At 22.8% G+C, this 17,161-nt stretch overlaps 7 protein-coding genes across 7 annotated transcripts; 5 read left to right on the forward strand and 2 right to left on the reverse strand. All coding sequences in view use genetic code 6, as the record gives it.

Moving 5' to 3' along the window:
- Positions 1–321: 321 nt before the first annotated feature.
- Positions 322–4,947, reverse strand: TTHERM_00802420 (kelch motif protein; the record flags this gene model as incomplete). Its single annotated transcript, XM_001012389.2, has 11 exons — positions 322–483; positions 542–756; positions 813–1,436; positions 1,520–1,977; positions 2,259–2,610; positions 2,664–3,186; positions 3,239–3,355; positions 3,407–3,679; positions 3,869–4,115; positions 4,315–4,857; positions 4,928–4,947. 11 exons carry the CDS (start codon positions 4,945–4,947, stop codon positions 322–324), a joined length of 3,534 nt encoding a protein of 1,177 aa, XP_001012389.2.
- A 1,110-nt stretch (positions 4,948–6,057) lies between these two features.
- TTHERM_00802430 (oxidoreductase (short-chain dehydrogenase family)) lies at positions 6,058–7,050 on the forward strand (the record flags this gene model as incomplete). The annotated part of the gene is made up of 2 exons (XM_001012390.3): positions 6,058–6,575; positions 6,666–7,050. 2 exons carry the CDS (start codon positions 6,058–6,060, stop codon positions 7,048–7,050), a joined length of 903 nt encoding a protein of 300 aa, XP_001012390.1.
- Positions 7,051–7,627: 577 nt separating this feature from the next.
- Positions 7,628–9,480, reverse strand: TTHERM_00802440 (hypothetical protein; the record flags this gene model as incomplete). The annotated part of the gene is made up of 5 exons (XM_001012391.2): positions 9,185–9,480; positions 9,009–9,132; positions 8,868–8,955; positions 8,318–8,762; positions 7,628–8,207 (listed from the first exon to the last, which is right to left on the reverse strand). Exons 1-5 carry the CDS (start codon positions 9,289–9,291, stop codon positions 7,628–7,630), a joined length of 1,344 nt encoding a protein of 447 aa, XP_001012391.2. The 5' UTR covers positions 9,292–9,480.
- Positions 9,481–11,050: 1,570 nt separating this feature from the next.
- Positions 11,051–12,394, forward strand: TTHERM_000802459 (tricarboxylate transporter; the record flags this gene model as incomplete). Its single annotated transcript, XM_012796660.1, has 6 exons — positions 11,051–11,108; positions 11,178–11,318; positions 11,375–11,472; positions 11,609–11,887; positions 12,034–12,103; positions 12,165–12,394. The coding sequence occupies 6 exons, from the start codon at positions 11,051–11,053 to the stop codon at positions 12,392–12,394; spliced, it is 876 nt and encodes a 291-aa protein (XP_012652114.1).
- A 460-nt stretch (positions 12,395–12,854) lies between these two features.
- On the forward strand, positions 12,855–14,681 carry TTHERM_00802460 (transmembrane protein, putative). Its single transcript, XM_001012393.3, has 7 exons — positions 12,855–13,085; positions 13,148–13,221; positions 13,283–13,333; positions 13,402–13,491; positions 13,560–13,676; positions 13,732–13,988; positions 14,271–14,681. The coding sequence occupies exons 1-7, from the start codon at positions 12,963–12,965 to the stop codon at positions 14,426–14,428; spliced, it is 870 nt and encodes a 289-aa protein (XP_001012393.3). The 5' UTR covers positions 12,855–12,962; the 3' UTR covers positions 14,429–14,681.
- Positions 14,682–14,886: 205 nt separating this feature from the next.
- Positions 14,887–16,115, forward strand: TTHERM_00802470 (ER lumen protein retaining receptor; the record flags this gene model as incomplete). The annotated part of the gene is made up of 8 exons (XM_001012394.3): positions 14,887–14,977; positions 15,125–15,159; positions 15,303–15,434; positions 15,487–15,538; positions 15,600–15,733; positions 15,793–15,860; positions 15,920–16,024; positions 16,085–16,115. 8 exons carry the CDS (start codon positions 14,887–14,889, stop codon positions 16,113–16,115), a joined length of 648 nt encoding a protein of 215 aa, XP_001012394.3.
- Positions 16,116–16,512: 397 nt separating this feature from the next.
- Positions 16,513–16,958, forward strand: TTHERM_00802480 (hypothetical protein; the record flags this gene model as incomplete). Its single annotated transcript, XM_001012395.1, has 2 exons — positions 16,513–16,563; positions 16,641–16,958. The coding sequence occupies 2 exons, from the start codon at positions 16,513–16,515 to the stop codon at positions 16,956–16,958; spliced, it is 369 nt and encodes a 122-aa protein (XP_001012395.1).
- Between the last annotated feature and the right edge of the window lie 203 nt (positions 16,959–17,161).

Here is a 17,161-nt window from a genome sequence, read left to right on the forward strand (position 1 = left end):
AATTAAAATAAAATAGTAATTTCTTTTATTTGAATACTTTTTTAAAATAAATTATTTTGTAAGAAACACTTGTTTGTTTTCTTTTTTTGTTTGTTAATAAAGATCCTGTAAATTCAAATTTTAGTATAGTGCATTAATTAAAATTGACAAATAGAAAAGAAATACAATAATTTTGTTAAAAGTAAATTATTAAACAAAAAAAATTACAGCTATAAATTAATTAATTTTTTCTTTACATTAAAAATCAGAGGTAAATAAAAGCTTGTTATAAATAACTATTTTTTAAATTTAAAATTTTGAATTAAACTTTCACAAATTATTTCAATCAGTTTTTAACTCTTTTCTTAATTCAGGTTCTTCAATATTATCTGAGCTTCTACTTCTGATTTTGTCGCTCTTTGCTTATGTTTACTGTTTTTATGCTTTCAAGAACTATTTCAAGCACTGTCTTACAGCAGCTTCTTAGAAAGAGTTTTCTAATCCCTATTAGAATTTTCAAATATTTTATAAAAATTTTCAAAAAATAAAACAAATAACTTACATTATAAAAAAGATTTGGTGAGAAGAATTTATCAAGTTCAATAACACCAACATACTTAAACAGATTACTTTGATTTTTAGATTTATTAATTATTTTTTCAATAAAATAAGAACCAAAGTGATTAGATTCTGCTCTTCCAATCAACCTCTCATCTTGATACAATAAAATTCCTTGATGTTACTCAGCTGAAGTGTTTTTGCGTGTAGTTGTACCTTCTACATAATAAAATTTAAAATAAAAAAATATTAAAATAATAAAATATTAAGCTTACCCTTAGTTTCAGTATTAGATTAGTCTTATTCTTAAGTGGTTTAAGCTGCTTGTGGTTAAGTTGATGCTGATTGATCAAGGTTATAATTAGTTTATTCATAAATGGTTACTTTTCCAGAATCTCTAACCATAGGGAAATTATCGATATTTAATTCTTTTAAGAATCTCATTCCTTTTTATTTAGTTAGAATATTCTGATATGATAAAAATTCATATCTTTGTCCATTAATACAAAAGTGCATATTTTCTGGTGTTTTTACATATAAATGTTGAAGATAACTCTTTAAACTGTAATCAATCAATTTTTCAACATGTTCTTTTTTTTCTTTGAAGAAATTTTTCTTTTTAGCAACTATGTCAGGTTTATTGGGGCTATATTAAAATTCATACCCTTCTCTACCAGTAAGAGGAATGCGTTTTAAATCAAAGATATAAATATAATTTCCTTTATCGTGCTTAAAGAGCTATTCTTCGTTCATTAAATGAGCAATATTGTTCAAAATAATTCTTTTATTTTAATCACCACTCTCAGTCAAATAAACCTTCTTTTTCATGTCAATACTAAACAAAAATATAATGCATTCTTACAAATTTGGATTTATCTTTCCACTAGAACTAATTAAACCTAATTTTTATATCAAATAATTTTTAATCTAAAAAATATTAGAAAAATAGATGGTATTTCTTATCATCATAATTAATATTTACCTACGTTTAAGATATTATAAGTCTTATTTTTTGAAATGAAAAGGACATTTTGACCTAATCTTAAGCCAGCTAATTTGATGTTATTTCCATATTAAGCTTTTGATTACAATTGAATTTCATCTTAAATTAATTCCTTGTGAGCTTTATTGTATTAGATAACTTTGTAACTATCAAATTTATACATAATATCTACAAAATCATTGTGAGGGAAACCTTCACTGTCATCATAAATTTATAAGAATAAGTTATGATTATCAATAACATTCTTATCAATAGGTTAATTCAAGAGGAATCCATTACACTTGCTTTGATTATTGTTATTCAATCCTTAATTAGCATCCTAAAGATTTTAAGAGCTTCCAGTTTTATTTTATTAATTAGCTGCTTAAGCTTAAGTATTAATATAAGTTTCCCTCTTCTTTTAGCACATCAAATTTATTTGGATAGTACTAGCAAATCTATAAATTAATTTATTATTTAATTATTAGTTGTCCATATATAAATAAAAAAATAATATTTTATTATTTAAACTTTTTTCTAGATTAATTTAAAAAAACAAAAACTTCTTTTAATTAATCTATGATAAACTAAATTTATAATTTGATTTTTAATTTAATAAAATTTATTTTAATTAATAAATTTAATAATTTGGTTATTGAAATTTATTTGAATAGCATTTTATTTGAATAAAAAGCTAAATGTTATATTTTTTAAATAAATAAAATTGAAGGAAATTTACTGGGATTTAGCGTTGTGGACTAGTAAACCAAAAGCAGAGAATGGCCAACCAATAAGATTTGCTATCGAATTTAAGAAAGACATAGAAATATATGGCTATCTAATAGTTAAAATAGAGTCTTCTTGTAATTGTTAGTGTTAGTGCTGATGACCTTATGATGCCATTTCTTTTTTAAGTGCTTTGTTTATTTCTTATTGTCTCAGCTTTTCTTCACTTTCCAAAACAGAATCATCCTTGGAATCAACATCAAACTAATCTAATTTTGCTCCACTTCCAGATCTTTTTTCATCATTTTCTTCTTTAATACTGGCATCTTAATCTTCCTCCTATTCCTCATCTATATCATTTTCATCTTTCATATTAAATAATAATTATTAAACAATCTTTTATTTAATTGAAAATTACCTTTTTTAACAATTTTTCCATCTGTTTCTGTATCCATTTCATTTTCATTCTTTTCAATTATTTGGCTTTCCTAATTTTCTTTTACATCATCGTAAATCTTTTCATTACTAGCTTCAACTTTCTTTTCAGATTCAGCTTATTAATTCAAATTTTTATCTACTTATTCATCACCTTATTAATTTGAATTTGCTTAATCATCATTGGTGTTTTCTTGTTTATCTTCATCAATCATTTATTATTCTGTTCCACTATTTTACTTACTTTATTTTGAATTTTAATCATTTTCCTTTAACTTAGGCTTATCTACTTCTGTCTCATTTCCTCCATCTTCGCCTCTATTTTCATTTTCAAAAACTTCTGGATGCTTCAATTAAATATCTTCTCTATCAACATCTATTCTAATGTTATCTTCATCATCAATTTAATTATTTTTCAAAGCTTGCTCTAACTACTTTTGTTTTTCTATTTGCTAATCTGTTAAATTATAAACCACTTCACATGTATTGCAAGTTTTTTTATTTTCCTTTTAAATTAATGTTAAATTAAAACCTTTGGACTAAATAAATTTTATTTACTTATGAATTACTGTGGTTTTTGTTTTCCTCAACATAATTAAGCTAAAGTACTAAAGTTTAATCTGAATGGAAATTATTATCTTCCTTCAATAAACCTCCAAATATAATGATTTAATCCTATTTATAAATTAGACTGAGCTAAATGTTTTTTATACTTTCTGAATTTACTTAGTAAACTGAGCTTGAAAGAGAAATAATAGGTTTAAGTGGGCATCTATGCTTTTTGTGAGGAACTTCGATCCAAATATTATCTTCAATATCATAAGCCCAAATATCATCTAATTTAGTTTCTTATCTTTCGCCTGCTATAATAAATATATATCTGTCTTTAAAAACACACATTGAGTGTGAAGCTCTAACACAAGGCTTTTTGTCTTCATTTTAAGAAATTACTGTTAAAATCTCTACAGTTTCTGACTTACCATCACCAAGCATATTAAACTAATAATTTTAAATAAAAAATTAATTTAAAAAAAAATACATTGAATCTATCTTTATAAAATTTAGCAAGATATCGATTTAAAATCTAATTATAAACTTTAACAATATTTCATGTTAAATTAAGTTAGGATAAATAATCGAATTAAATAATAATTTTCTATTTAAACTTAACATATGAATTTAAATTACTTTCAATTTGTAAAAGTCGTTGTAGAAAACATCGTCTTTGCCAACAGATTTACCTTGTCCACCAAAAACATAAACAAATCCATTAACATTAGTCATAGAAAAACTATCACGAGCTTCAATTTAAAATCCGTGTTTATTGGTAACTTCTCTCCAGGCATTAGTTTAGGTATCGAATATATACATGTCGTCATAGACAACAAGTTCTTCTGCTTCTTTACCATTTGTGCCGCCAAAAACAATCATGTATCTATTAAAAAAATAAAGCAACTAAGAAAAAGCTATTTATAAATTTATTTCGATATTTTCAATATCTATTTTGCTATTAGACAAGATCTACTTGTTATTTATTATTAATAAAATAATAAATCTGAAAAGCAGCTTTTGCGAAAATTAAAATCACTTAAAGAATAAATAAAAAATATCTTTTTATCTCATAAATATTTTACCTGTCTTCGAGAGAGCAAGCTTGATGGCTTTCTCTCACTAATGGCAATGTGCCAGTTGCATCAATTTTTTTCCATTCATGCTTTTTTGTATCGAAAACAGCAATATCATTCTTGACCCTTTCATCTGCAGTTTTACCACCAAATAAATAAATTTTTCCTTAAATAAGACAAAGAGAGTGGGAATCTCTATGCTCTGGTGCAGAAGAAGCATTACACATAACTTTTTCCCATTCGTAAGTTTCGCAATCGAGACGATATATTTATTCTCTAGCTACTTATGGATAGATATCATCAATATATCCCCCAATTAAATACATGTATTGTCCTACTACTACTGTTTAATGACCCCAACGCTCTAGAGGATAATTAGGGGCAGTTTTTGATTTAGATTCTAGATGCTTTTCAGATTATACTTCTCCTTCTTCTAATTCATCATTTTATAATTTTTATTTCTTTTTTGTCTTATTTAACCATTTATTATTGGTAAAGGGGTTCTTAAGATCTAATAATTAAGTATCTCTTTCGCTACGACTTAATTCTTCCCTATATTAAATAATATTGTAATTTTTTCTCTATTAATAAGCAGATTAAATTCTCATTTTTAAACTCTTACTTTGAGTCAGGGCTCAGCATCTATCTTATTTTGTCACTTAATTATTGTTATTACTTGGGTTTTCTAACTTCAAAAATTATTTTTTTGATCTTTATTTATTTATGAGTATGCAAAATCTTTTAATTTAATTAATTATAACAATTAGGCAAAGTTTTAAATAATGTCAAAACCAGCAGCCCTCCAAATTATTTACAAAATCTACAATTAATTCATTTTTATTTTGTGTATAATATATATATAAATAAATAAGTAAATAATCGTATACAGTAATTAATATATTTAAAGACATTAAAATCCTTTTTTTTACATCTAAAAACTTACATAAATTTTAAAAACACTATGACCATTATTTTATTTTAAATATTTTTTAATTAAATACTCTTAATACAATCATTATTGAAATTATTTTTTCTTTTCTTATTTTTAAAAGTTTCTTTATTTTTTTTTTTGTTAAAGAAAACTTTTAAAAGAAAAGATAGATTACATTATTATAACAATAAATTTTTTATTTTTTAACTATTTTGCTAAATGAATTAAAAAAATTTAATTTTAAAGAATATCAAGAATAATTTTTTGTTTTATGATGAGTATATTAGGTTTCAGATATTAATTTAAAAATATTTTTTGAATGAATATAAAGATATTTTATTTTATTTGTTTTAGTAATAGAAAACCTTTATCTTTTTATAAAATTATCAATCTTTTTTTACAATATTTTATATGAATGTTTACTTTTAAATTTACCTTCTGTGAGCATCTAACTTTAAAAAATATGACTGTTAATAATTTCTCGATTTTTCTTTTAAATCAAAACCCAAAACAATAAGTTATATTTGTTATAGCTTTTACATATTTTAATCATAAAAATCGATAAAAACATTTTTTTCTTCTATTAAACTGTAATTTAAATTTATTTTTTATATCGATATTTATTGAATATATTTATTTTAGTAAAGAGTGTTTAATAAAAAATTGATAGATACTAAATAAAGATATAGGAGGTAAAGAATAATCTGGATTGTATTAAATATAGATATTTGTTGGATATACATAATTAATATTAATTAAGATCAGAATTAAAATTTCATTCACTTCTACACTTTTATAAATACAAAAATATCTCAAATAGCATGAATTTGTTAAAGAAAATTCCTACTTTTGTTGGTTTAGGCACTATTGGCTACTATTCTTATGAATGGGGCTCTAGATATTTTTATCATAGCATAAATGAAAACGAATTAGATTTTATTAAGAGATACGGAAACTGTTATGGTCTAGTAAGCGGAGGCTCATAAGGATTAGGAAAGGAATATGCAAATGAATTAGCCAAAAGAGGTATCAATCTTGTATTAGTTGCCAGAGGTTAAGAATCTCTCGAAAAAGCAAAATAAGAGATCAAAGAAAAGCATCCTTAAATTGATGTTAAAACCATTTCTTTTGATTTTTCCACATCAAATCCTTCTGATTACTAAAAACTTGCATCTCAATTGAAAGATTTAGATATTGGAATATTGGTTAATAATGTTGGTGTCTTTTAGCATGGCCCTTTACATGAAGCTAATTCTAAAGATTTAAAAAATTTATTAGTAGTTAACACTTACCCTGTAACATATTTAACATAAACTTTCCTTCCATCTTTATAAAAAAGGTAAATTATTTTATAAATTTATATCTAAATAAATTAAAAACTTAAGGTTTACACTTTAAATTCATATATTTTTTATATTTTTATGATTAGAAATAAAAAGTCATTAGTAATTAATGTTGCAAGTGAAGCAGGAGAATTTGTGCATAAAGAATTCCCTGTTTACAGTGCTAGTAAAAGTTATGACATATAGTTATCTAAGTGCCTTCAATAGTTTTACAAAGGTAGCAACATTGATGTTTCTCTTTTCCTTCCTGGACCAACTTACACTCCACTTGTTTAGAAAATAGATACTGATTTTAATAAAACACCTTATGGTAAAGCATATTGTGCAGATCCTTCCCAAGCTGCAAAGGACAGTTTTAGAAAAATAGGATATTAAAGTTCTATCTTCGGTGATTAGAAGCATGAATATTTTCATTTTATGCATAGATATTTTAGATCTCTCTCTGAATACATTTATCCCTAAACAAAGTGATAAGTTGCTTATAAATTCATTTAAAATACATACTAATTAAGCTATATATCTAATTTAAATCTAATATATTTTCGAATTTTGTTTATAAATCAATCTCTAAATAATATTTTTATTTTTTCTAAAAATTCATCAAATATTTGTGATAATTTCAAAAAACTAAATAATTAATAAATGATATAAAACTAAAAAACTATGTTATATTTTTTAAATTATTTATTAAAAAAATAGTTTATTAAATTAAATTTGTTAGAATTAATAAAATAAAAAACAATAAATTCTTTATTCAAAATTATACATTGAATTTTATTGAATTTTGGAGTTTAAATTGTAATTTTTGATAAAGATTTAAAATAAATTTTATGAAAATTATTAATAGAAATAAATATTTAATTTTTAGTAATAATATTGAGGAAATAAAATTGTTTTTTTTAACAATCAGTTAACTTAATTCATCAAATTAATTTTAAAATAATTTAAATGAGAAAGAAATGCAAATAATTTTGAATAATATTTTATTTTGATAACAATATTTTGATTATTAAATAAATTATTAAAGTATTTAATTAATTTAAAGGAATCACTCCTTTAGTTTTTTATCACTTTTAGAGAGTACCTATTTAACTTTTTAATCTATTTCTGCTATTTTATTTATTATACTTTATGATTAAGAAACTTATGACATTTTAAATTAGTTATCAGTTAGAGTATTAGCTTAATTTTTATCTAAATCATGCTAAGCTATATAAACTCTGATTTCATTTATATATGGATTTTGTTATACGTTTATAGCGTGCTAACTATTTTGTTTTTATGGATGCCTTTAAGAAAACTATTAAGATTCTAGTTAAGATTCATCTATTTCTTCTTCTTTGATTATGCTTAAACGTTAGAGTTAATCTGATCTCAATTAGCTAATGTCAATATTTTAAACTTAAATATTTTAATCTTATTGATAAACAGGATAAGGTGGAGCTAAATCAGATAATTTAAGTTCTTCAGTGTTTAATGGGTCTTCTTTTTTAATTGTACTTGATCTAAATACATTTTATGAAGTGGCTAGACTTGTAAGTGAAGAGGTATTCATTTTTTCATTGCTTTACTAATCACTTCCAAATTAATCTACAATAAAGGCATATCTGGTTGGAGGAGGAGTAAAGCTAATATAATTTAATAGTTTTTAAATTAAATAAGTAAAAATTTTCCATATATTAACAAAAATAATATGATTAAAAATAATTTAAATTTATTTAATTATAAAACGTAATACCTTTCAGTTAAATATGTTGTGTAGTTTGTTGTTCCTTAGTTTATAGTAGTTTATGGGTTTTCAAATTAGAATGACTTTTTTTGAATTGAGGTTGGAGCTAAATAATTTGTGTCAAGAGTGTTAGGAATAGTGAAGTTAGGGGTATTAATGTTTTCTTGCTTGAATTGATAATTCAAGTTTTATGCCTCAATTGCTGGGGCATTAAAAAATTTTGTATTATCTTTTGGTGATTTACTATTAGAAAGTCCTTGATAATTCTAAAAAAATGAAGAGGAATCATTATTTGAAAAAGGTTTATTGTTATTATTCTTTTTAATTTCTTCAAATTCTTTTTTTATGTCTAATATCTATTATTATACTTTAAGTATTTTGTTTATATCTTCATCTTCTTCTGTTTTCATTCTTCCTATTTCATATTCTAATCTTTCACTCTTTATATTGCTACCTATTCAAAATAAAATGTGGGTTTAAAAAAAAACATAATTAGCATCAATTTAAATTGTATTTATAAAATTAAAACTCCTTCCTTTTTATAGTGTTAAATATTTACTTTGTTATTAATTCGTTGATGTCTTGAAAGTATTTTAAAGATCTTGCTTTTGAATAATATGCCTTGTCGTAATTTTGTATTTAAATTCCTAATGAGTGGTAAATAATTGAAATATTTTAACTAATGGAAATGAAAATTTACTTAATTAATTAAAGAAGGGTTGCCTCTTTTGTATTTATTTAATGTTTACTCTAAATCTGCATAGGTCATTGTATAATCTTAAGGAGACACTCCCAAATTGGCAAAGAATGATTAGCTGTTAAAACTAAAACGGTAAATTATTATATTTAATATATACACGACACTATGAATTTTACTTATCATATGATTTGAAGTTACTACTGCTATATTAAAGACTGCTTAGGTGGCTACTACTTTAATGGTTATTAGTTCGGATGAACCCATTTTCAATTATTGATGTCATTTGCGTAAATTTAAAAATCAATATCAATCTAAATATATTTGAATGTGTGTATGGATTGATAATAATGTAATGTAATAGAAGAGCAATCAATATTTTTAATTTATCATAATCCTAAAATTTTAAATTCTTGTGAAATTTCTACTGAATGAAATGAAACAAAAAGTTAATTAAATTCTTTTTTTGAAGTTCGTTGAATTATTTTATTATTTTATTTATGAAGTAAAGCAAAGATATTAAATAAATAAATATCCTTTTATCACTTAATTCAATTCTTGAAAAATAAAATTATACAGTATTAAAGTTGATTGTTTTATGTAGAATAAATTTTATTCATGCTTTCTTTGCTAAAAGGATTTACATTAAATACAATTAGTAATAATTTAAATGTATTTTGTATGAGAAAAATAATAATTTAAAAAATGTGACACTTTTATAATTTTAGAAAATAAATATAATTGATTATTTTGCTTCTACCAAAATCAATAAATAATTAAAATATCTTGAAATGTATTTATTAAAATTGTTCTACCCAAAATAGTACTTAATTTAAATATCTTATAAAAATATCAAGAATTTTTCTCTGCTATTTTTAATATTGTTAAAGTATTATATAATTTGTAAGAATTGTTTCTTACTTATATCTAGAGAAACTTGTTTTCTGAATTAATTTTAGGTTTTTTTTTGAATAAGACGCATTTAATTAACAAAAATTAGCAAAATTGATGCTGTCTTAAGAATATGACCACAGATGTTTCTTAACTTTTTCTTAATTTACCTTAAAAAAAAAAAATAGTAGTGATGGCATAATTTTATTTATATAATTACAGTTTATATTAGCCTTTACTTAATTAAACTAATGAAACTAAAAGTTTGAAGATATAATAGAGTAAATAATTCGACTTTTTCGAACAAATTCCATTTTTATAATCTTAATATAACAATTACTAAATTTAGATAAGTTTGAAGGTTAAAGTAAATATTTTAGCATGCAGATTTTATGATTTTATTTATAAACAAGGATCAATCTAGTGATGGTGTAGTCTTATTTGTAATTGATTTAATTTTATTTATATTAGCATTTACTTTTTTAATTTACTGAATGTTTAATTCTAGAGATATAATAGAAAAAATATGGAAATATTTAGGAAAGGGTATTAATTATTGAATTAAACCATAGTGAATAAGAAAATAAAATAAGTATGGAGATGACAGTAAATTTTGAAGTGTGTATTTTATTTTAAAAAGGATAAGAGATAACACAGTAAAAAAATGGATTAAAAATTAACTAAAGCTATGCTTATGGAACAGATTATTAATGTAAAATAGTGTGAAATATGGATTTATGATATAATATTTTTGATCTAGAAATGAAGATAATCCGTAAAATGTGTACGAATGTCATGTAAATAGGAATAATATATGTTAATTGCGCAAATATGGTACATTCGAGATAATCTATCAGTATTTTCATCAACTAGTTCTTTTATAAATATATATCTAAAATGAAACAAAATAAAAATATATTTGAAATTATTTAGTAGTTAATCTTTTAAATTATCAATCATTCTATTTATTTATTTATTGTAACAAAATAATCTTCAATAAAATCAAGAAAAAAATATTGTTTAAATCTGTTTGGAATTATTTCCTATAATAAATAATTATACTAAATTAACCAAAAAAATTTTATTAACAAATAAAAATAATACAAGATATTCCATTTTCAAACTTTTAAAAAGCACTTCAAACTCAAAATAAAATGGCTCCTCCTCCTCAACCTGGTCAAAAGAGAAACCCCCTCAAGGCTATTATTTCTGGTAAGCATTCATTTTTAAAAAATCTATATGCATAACAACTAAAAATCCAATTTTATAACTAAATTAAAGGTGGTATTACTGGTGGTATTGAAATCTGTATTACTTATCCTACTGAATTCGTCAAGACTAAGATGCAACTCTATCCCCATCTTGCTAAGAAGGGTGCTATCTAATGTGCTAAGGACACTATTCACTAATACGGTGTTGTTGGTAAAATTAATCCCCTTTTGCTGGATTCATTTTACTTATTTCATTCTAATCAAAAGGTTTATACAAGGGTCTCTCTGCTTTATTGACTTTTTCCATCCCCAAAACTGCAGTCAGATTCGGTTCCAATGAAGCTTTAAAAAACAATGTTTTCAAGGTAATATATAAGCTTTCTTTAAGGCAAAGACCCAAATTATTACATAGGTTTTAGACATATTTTCCAAGTCAACTAAAGAAGCATTTATAGTTTAGGAAACAGTAAAAAAAAAACAACTCTAATTTTATTAAAATAGGAAAAAAATAGAGTTAATACATTCATGGCTGGTTTGGGAGCTGGTGTCTGTGAAGCTATTGTCGTCGTTACCCCTGCTGAAACCTTAAAGGTTAAATTGATCCACGACAAGCTCTTAGAATAACCCAAGTACAAAGGTATGATCGATGGTATCAAAACTATTGCTTCCCAACAAGGTCTTTCAGGCCTTTACAAAGGTTTAACTCCTACTATCATTAAGCAAGGTTCAAACCAAGGTATCCGTTTCTTAGTTTATGAAGACTCAAAGAAACTTCTCAAGGTGATTTGAATTAAAATATTAAAATGAAATTTTCTTTTAGCAAAATAAATTTTGTTCATCTATTTAATAGTAGATACTTTTGCATTTAAAAAAAAACTCAAATCGTTTATTTAATTGAGTAATAATATTTTATTTTATAAAAATAGAGTGTTGGTACTACTGATGTTTTAGCAACCTTATTAGCTGGTGGTGTTGCTGGTGCTGCTTCTGTTTTCGGTAAATATTATATATTTTTCTGTTACATAAATAATATATTCAATTTAAATTTTAAAAAAAGCTAATACTCCTGTTGATGTCATTAAAACCCTCATGCAAGGTTTAGAAGCTCATAAATATAAAAACTCCCTTGACTGCTTCTTCTAAGTCTTAAAGAACGAAGGTGTTAGAGGTTTATATAAGGGTACTCTTCCCAGATTATCAAGAGTCGTCTTAGATGTTGCTATCACTTTCACTCTTTACGAATAAATTACTAAAGCCATTAACTACGTATGGCCCGAAAAGCATTGAAGAAAACAAAATAGGCAAAAATGATTTTAAATATGTCAGAGTTTTCAAATATAAAATAGAATTAGCGACATTTTAATTTATGAATGAAATCTTAATATTTATCAATTTATTTTTTGTGTGTTTTGTGAGCTTTTTAAAAGTATTTCTCATTTCATCTGCTTATTTTTTAGAATTATCTAGGAATATTACTTCTTTAAATTAATTATAATTCATTTTATTCAATATTCAAAATATCAAATAAATTTTTAAACAATAATAAAAAATTGATTCCTTTATTAAAATTTTAAATGTAATGGTATTGAAAATAAATTCAGATTTTTTAGTAAATTTAAGATCTACATGCATATTTAAAATAATCCTTTTTTTTATTTATTTTCTGCAGATATATCACAAAGGCTTTAGTTTTCAACGTATACATATTCCTAAATACATGCAAGCATAAGCTTTGATAAAAATTTCACTTGATAGAAAATTTCAAATATAATCAAAATTAGCTATATTTAGTGATTAAAAAAGTAGAAAAGAAAGAGATTTACAAATAACTTATTCTGCATAACCCTTATTGATTATGAAGATAGATATAACTAAAGATTTTATAAGAGATGCTAGCGCTCATTAAACAAATAAATATTAGAATTAAATGAAGGATGATGAGATTAGCGTGGCATTCAACATATTTACAAATGATATTGTAAAATATATATTATGAGATAATGAGAATATTTAAATCTAATTAGCAATCAAAAAAATTAGGTCTTGAATATAGAAAAAGTATTTCAAACTCTGAAGCAAAATGAAGAAAAATATTTAACTTCTTCTTCTTTTGAGTATTTATTTATCATATTTGAATTTTACAAAAATTTCAATATTTTTATCAAATAAAATCAGAAAAGATGCCTTGACAGAATAAGAAAAAGATGATTTAGATAAAATAGTAAAGTAAAAATAGCTTTTTTTAAATATTGATAATAGAATATTTATTAAACTGAAATAAATTATAATAATAGAGAATCTATAGTTACTTTAAATGGATCTGTGTCTAGTTTAAACAAAAATTTAAAAGAGTAAAAAGGATTTTTAAAGTCAAGAACAACTAAGTAATGAATAATTTAAAAAAAGAAGTAAATAAATATTTTAAAATTATCAAAATAAAAATTATATTTAGTGAGTATGCTCACAAAGAAGTTGTCATCTCTTGTCTTTCTAAGAGATTAAAAGATTTAGCTTAATTCTTTAGCAAATTTTAAAAATATCGTCTTGATTAGAAAGAGAAACTTTAAAAGTAACTATTATAATTACAAAACGTGTGAGGATTCAAATTATTATTTGTAAATTAGACTACTAAATTAAGAATAAACTAAGTAAAAAATGTTTAGAATGAGACCTAAAAGAGAAGATTTAGAGAAAAATTCAGAAAATAATAAAGAAAATCACGGAGTATCAGAACTAGAATAAGACAATTAATTTTTACTTTCTAAATATCATGATGACGAATAAAAAAGACAAAATATTTTAAATAACATTTAAGAAATAGGTGCTATGTTAGATAATCTTTCTAAAGAAGTTGAAGAATAAAAAGAAACTACATAATAAAGTAATCAATTATTATTATCTCTATTTTCAAAATTATTAACATTTAAAATAATTTAATTTGTTCAATTATGCAAAAAAATAAAAATTTTACGAAAAACCTCTCTATTTTATTTCAAATTAATAAAAATTTCTAAACGATATTCATTAAATATTAGGTGGGGTATAAGGCCTTTCAAAACTTAATATTATTTTTAAAAATATTTGAAAGTTTTTTAATTGATAACCTTAGATTAGATAGTTTTGTAAAAATAAACTTATTTTAACTATTTTTTTATATTAATAGTATTATAAAATGCTGAGGACACTTTAAAATTAAGTGAGCAAGCAAACGTAGGTTTAAGAAAAGCAGTAGAGTATAGTAAAGATGTTGGAAAAGCTTGGAGTATCCTCTTTTTTGGCTTAGGAGTCTTTTTATTATTTTATGACTTCATTAAAAGCTGATTTTACTATTAAAATGAAAATATTAATTAATTTAAGTTATTTATTGAGTTTGATTTCTAAATATAAACTCTTCTTTGTTCTAGATAACAAATTTTAGTTATTAAATGCAGTAAATAATAAATAAATAAGTCTAGATAAATTTATTTGTTTGTTATAAAAAATTTATATTGAAAATGGATTAATGATATTGTTTTGATATATCTTTATATTCTTCGTTTAAAGCTAACACTCTGAGATTATTCTTAGATTATTCATAACAAAAAAAAAAGAATGTCATTCTAAAATCACGTGTTGATCAATGACAAGCATTAGTTTTTTACAAAATTAATAAACAATAACTTTTTTATTTAGCTGACTTAAAATAAAAAGTTATTTAATCATTAAATTGAAAAATAATTAATTAAGATACACAAAAATAAAAATTTCAATTTTTTCTTTAGGAAAACAAATATATAGATATGAATATTTTCAGATTTATAGCAGATTTACTTCATTTAACTTCCTTCTTCATTTTGATTTTCAAGATCAGAAAATCAATGAATGTTGTAGGTAATAATTTCATTTTCTCTTTCAATATATGTTTAGTATAATCAAAGAAATACATTTCAATCTTACAACTATTATTATTAACATTCATTTAAATTCTGTCTGTAATCTCACTCATTAATTTATTTAAAATATTTTTAACTAAAAAAGGTTTATCTTACAAGTCAAAAGAATTATATTTAGTTGTAATGATTTTTCTTAATAAGCATTAAATAAATTGAAGAAAAATTTGGATTTGAATTGCAATGCATTTTGATAATCAAACCAAAATTATGATAACGCTTATCATTTTAACATTCAAAAAATAAATATTATAATAAATAAATAGGTATTCCTTCTCAGATATTTGGACTTATTTTTATACTTTGTTTCATTTTACAACACTATAATGAAGATTCTATACATTTCATTGACAGCTTATCTTATTTACATCATTAGATTTAGAAGACCTTATTGCTTAGTAATATTTTATTAAAAATTTCATTTTAATCATCTCTTGTGAAAAAAATTAGACCTACGATTCATAAAATGACTCTTTTCCTCACTTAAAATTCATTTATCCAGGTGAACAAAAAACTAAAAGGTTAAACTTTTAAATAATTTTAATTTTTTATATATTATAAAGGTGCCGCTCTTGTAACCCTAATTTCCCTCGATTACTCTAACATAGGATTATTTGAAATTTGCTGGACATACTCTATTTGGTTAGAGTCTTTAGCTATTCTTCCTTAATTGCACATGATTCAATAAACAAAAGAAGTATGCATGCATTATTTTAGTGTAAAAGGTGTATTTAAAATTTCTATTAATATCAATAGTGTGAAAATATCACAGGACATTACATGGCCTCCCTTGGTTTCTACAGATTTTTCTATATTTTAAATTGGTAATATTTTTAGTAAAAAATAATCAAGTAGGCTAATTAAATTAATATATGAAAATTAGGATATACGTTTATTACTATACTGAAAAAATTTAATGGATTTCTACTCTTGGTGGAATACTCTAAACGGCTCTTTACTCTGACTTTTTATATGTCTATTTAAAAAGGTAATATAATAATAATCTCATAAATTTTACTTATTTTATTTTTGCATAAAAATATAATAGCCAAGGAAGAAAGATTGAAATTTCAGTTTGATATAGCTTTTATCTTGAGTGAAAAACGATAAAATATTTAGCATTAATATATATCAAATATATATTTCAAATATATTAGCTAAATTCAAAATATTTCTAAGTGTTTATATTTTTAAGTAGATAATAGTAAATTAGTTACTGACTTACTTATTAGTTAAAAATATTCATGCTTATTTTCGAATATTATAAATACTCTAATTTATTTGTTTTGGTTTTATTGATCAGAATTTTGAGTTATTTTTTTTTAAATTAAAGTTGAAAAATCCAATCTATTTTATAATAATTATTATTATAATAAAAAATATATTTGTTTAATACTTTTCGTAAATCTTTACGAAAAGTAGAAAACACATCAAATAAAAACTGGTAATTCACAATAAACTAAATCTAAACCATTTATGGAAAAAATATCCTTTGAAAAGTAAGCTATTTCTTAGTATTAATAGAGGGTTATTAAATAAAAATTTTCATAGCATAAATTTTAAAAAAATTTAATAAATTTAGTTTATTTTTTAATACTTTATAGACTTTTTATTTACACCCTCCTATAGAACTATAATTAAAAGGTTTTATTTTGATAATAAATTCAAGTTAATAACAAGAACCATTTCTTGATTACCCAGGAAACTTTGAAACAGTTGAATTAGATTGCATTGGAGAATAAGAAACATAAAAAGAAAATAACTCTTATGATTAGATTTATTCACTATATGAAAATGTACATTAAAATGTTAAAATAGAAAGTAGTTAATCTTTTCAAATACCCTAATCAGAAGACAGAAATAATTACTAAGATTAAAATCTTCGCTTTAAATCAACTATAAGTTGCGACGAATAAAAATGAGTAGATATTGAAAAAATAAAAACCAATTTGTCATCAACTCAAAACTAAACCCTCAATCAAAATTAATAAAATCAATTCAACTAATATCAAATATAAATTGTATCCAATAAGGGAAGCAATTCAGATATAACCACATTTAAATAAAATCAAAGAGATTAGTATAAGTGAAAAATATGAAAGAAATAATTATAAGCTCTTATAAT

Source organism: Tetrahymena thermophila (assembly GCF_000189635.1).
Source record: "Tetrahymena thermophila SB210 genomic scaffold scf_8254712, whole genome shotgun sequence".
Lineage (NCBI taxonomy): Eukaryota > Ciliophora > Oligohymenophorea > Hymenostomatida > Tetrahymenidae > Tetrahymena > Tetrahymena thermophila.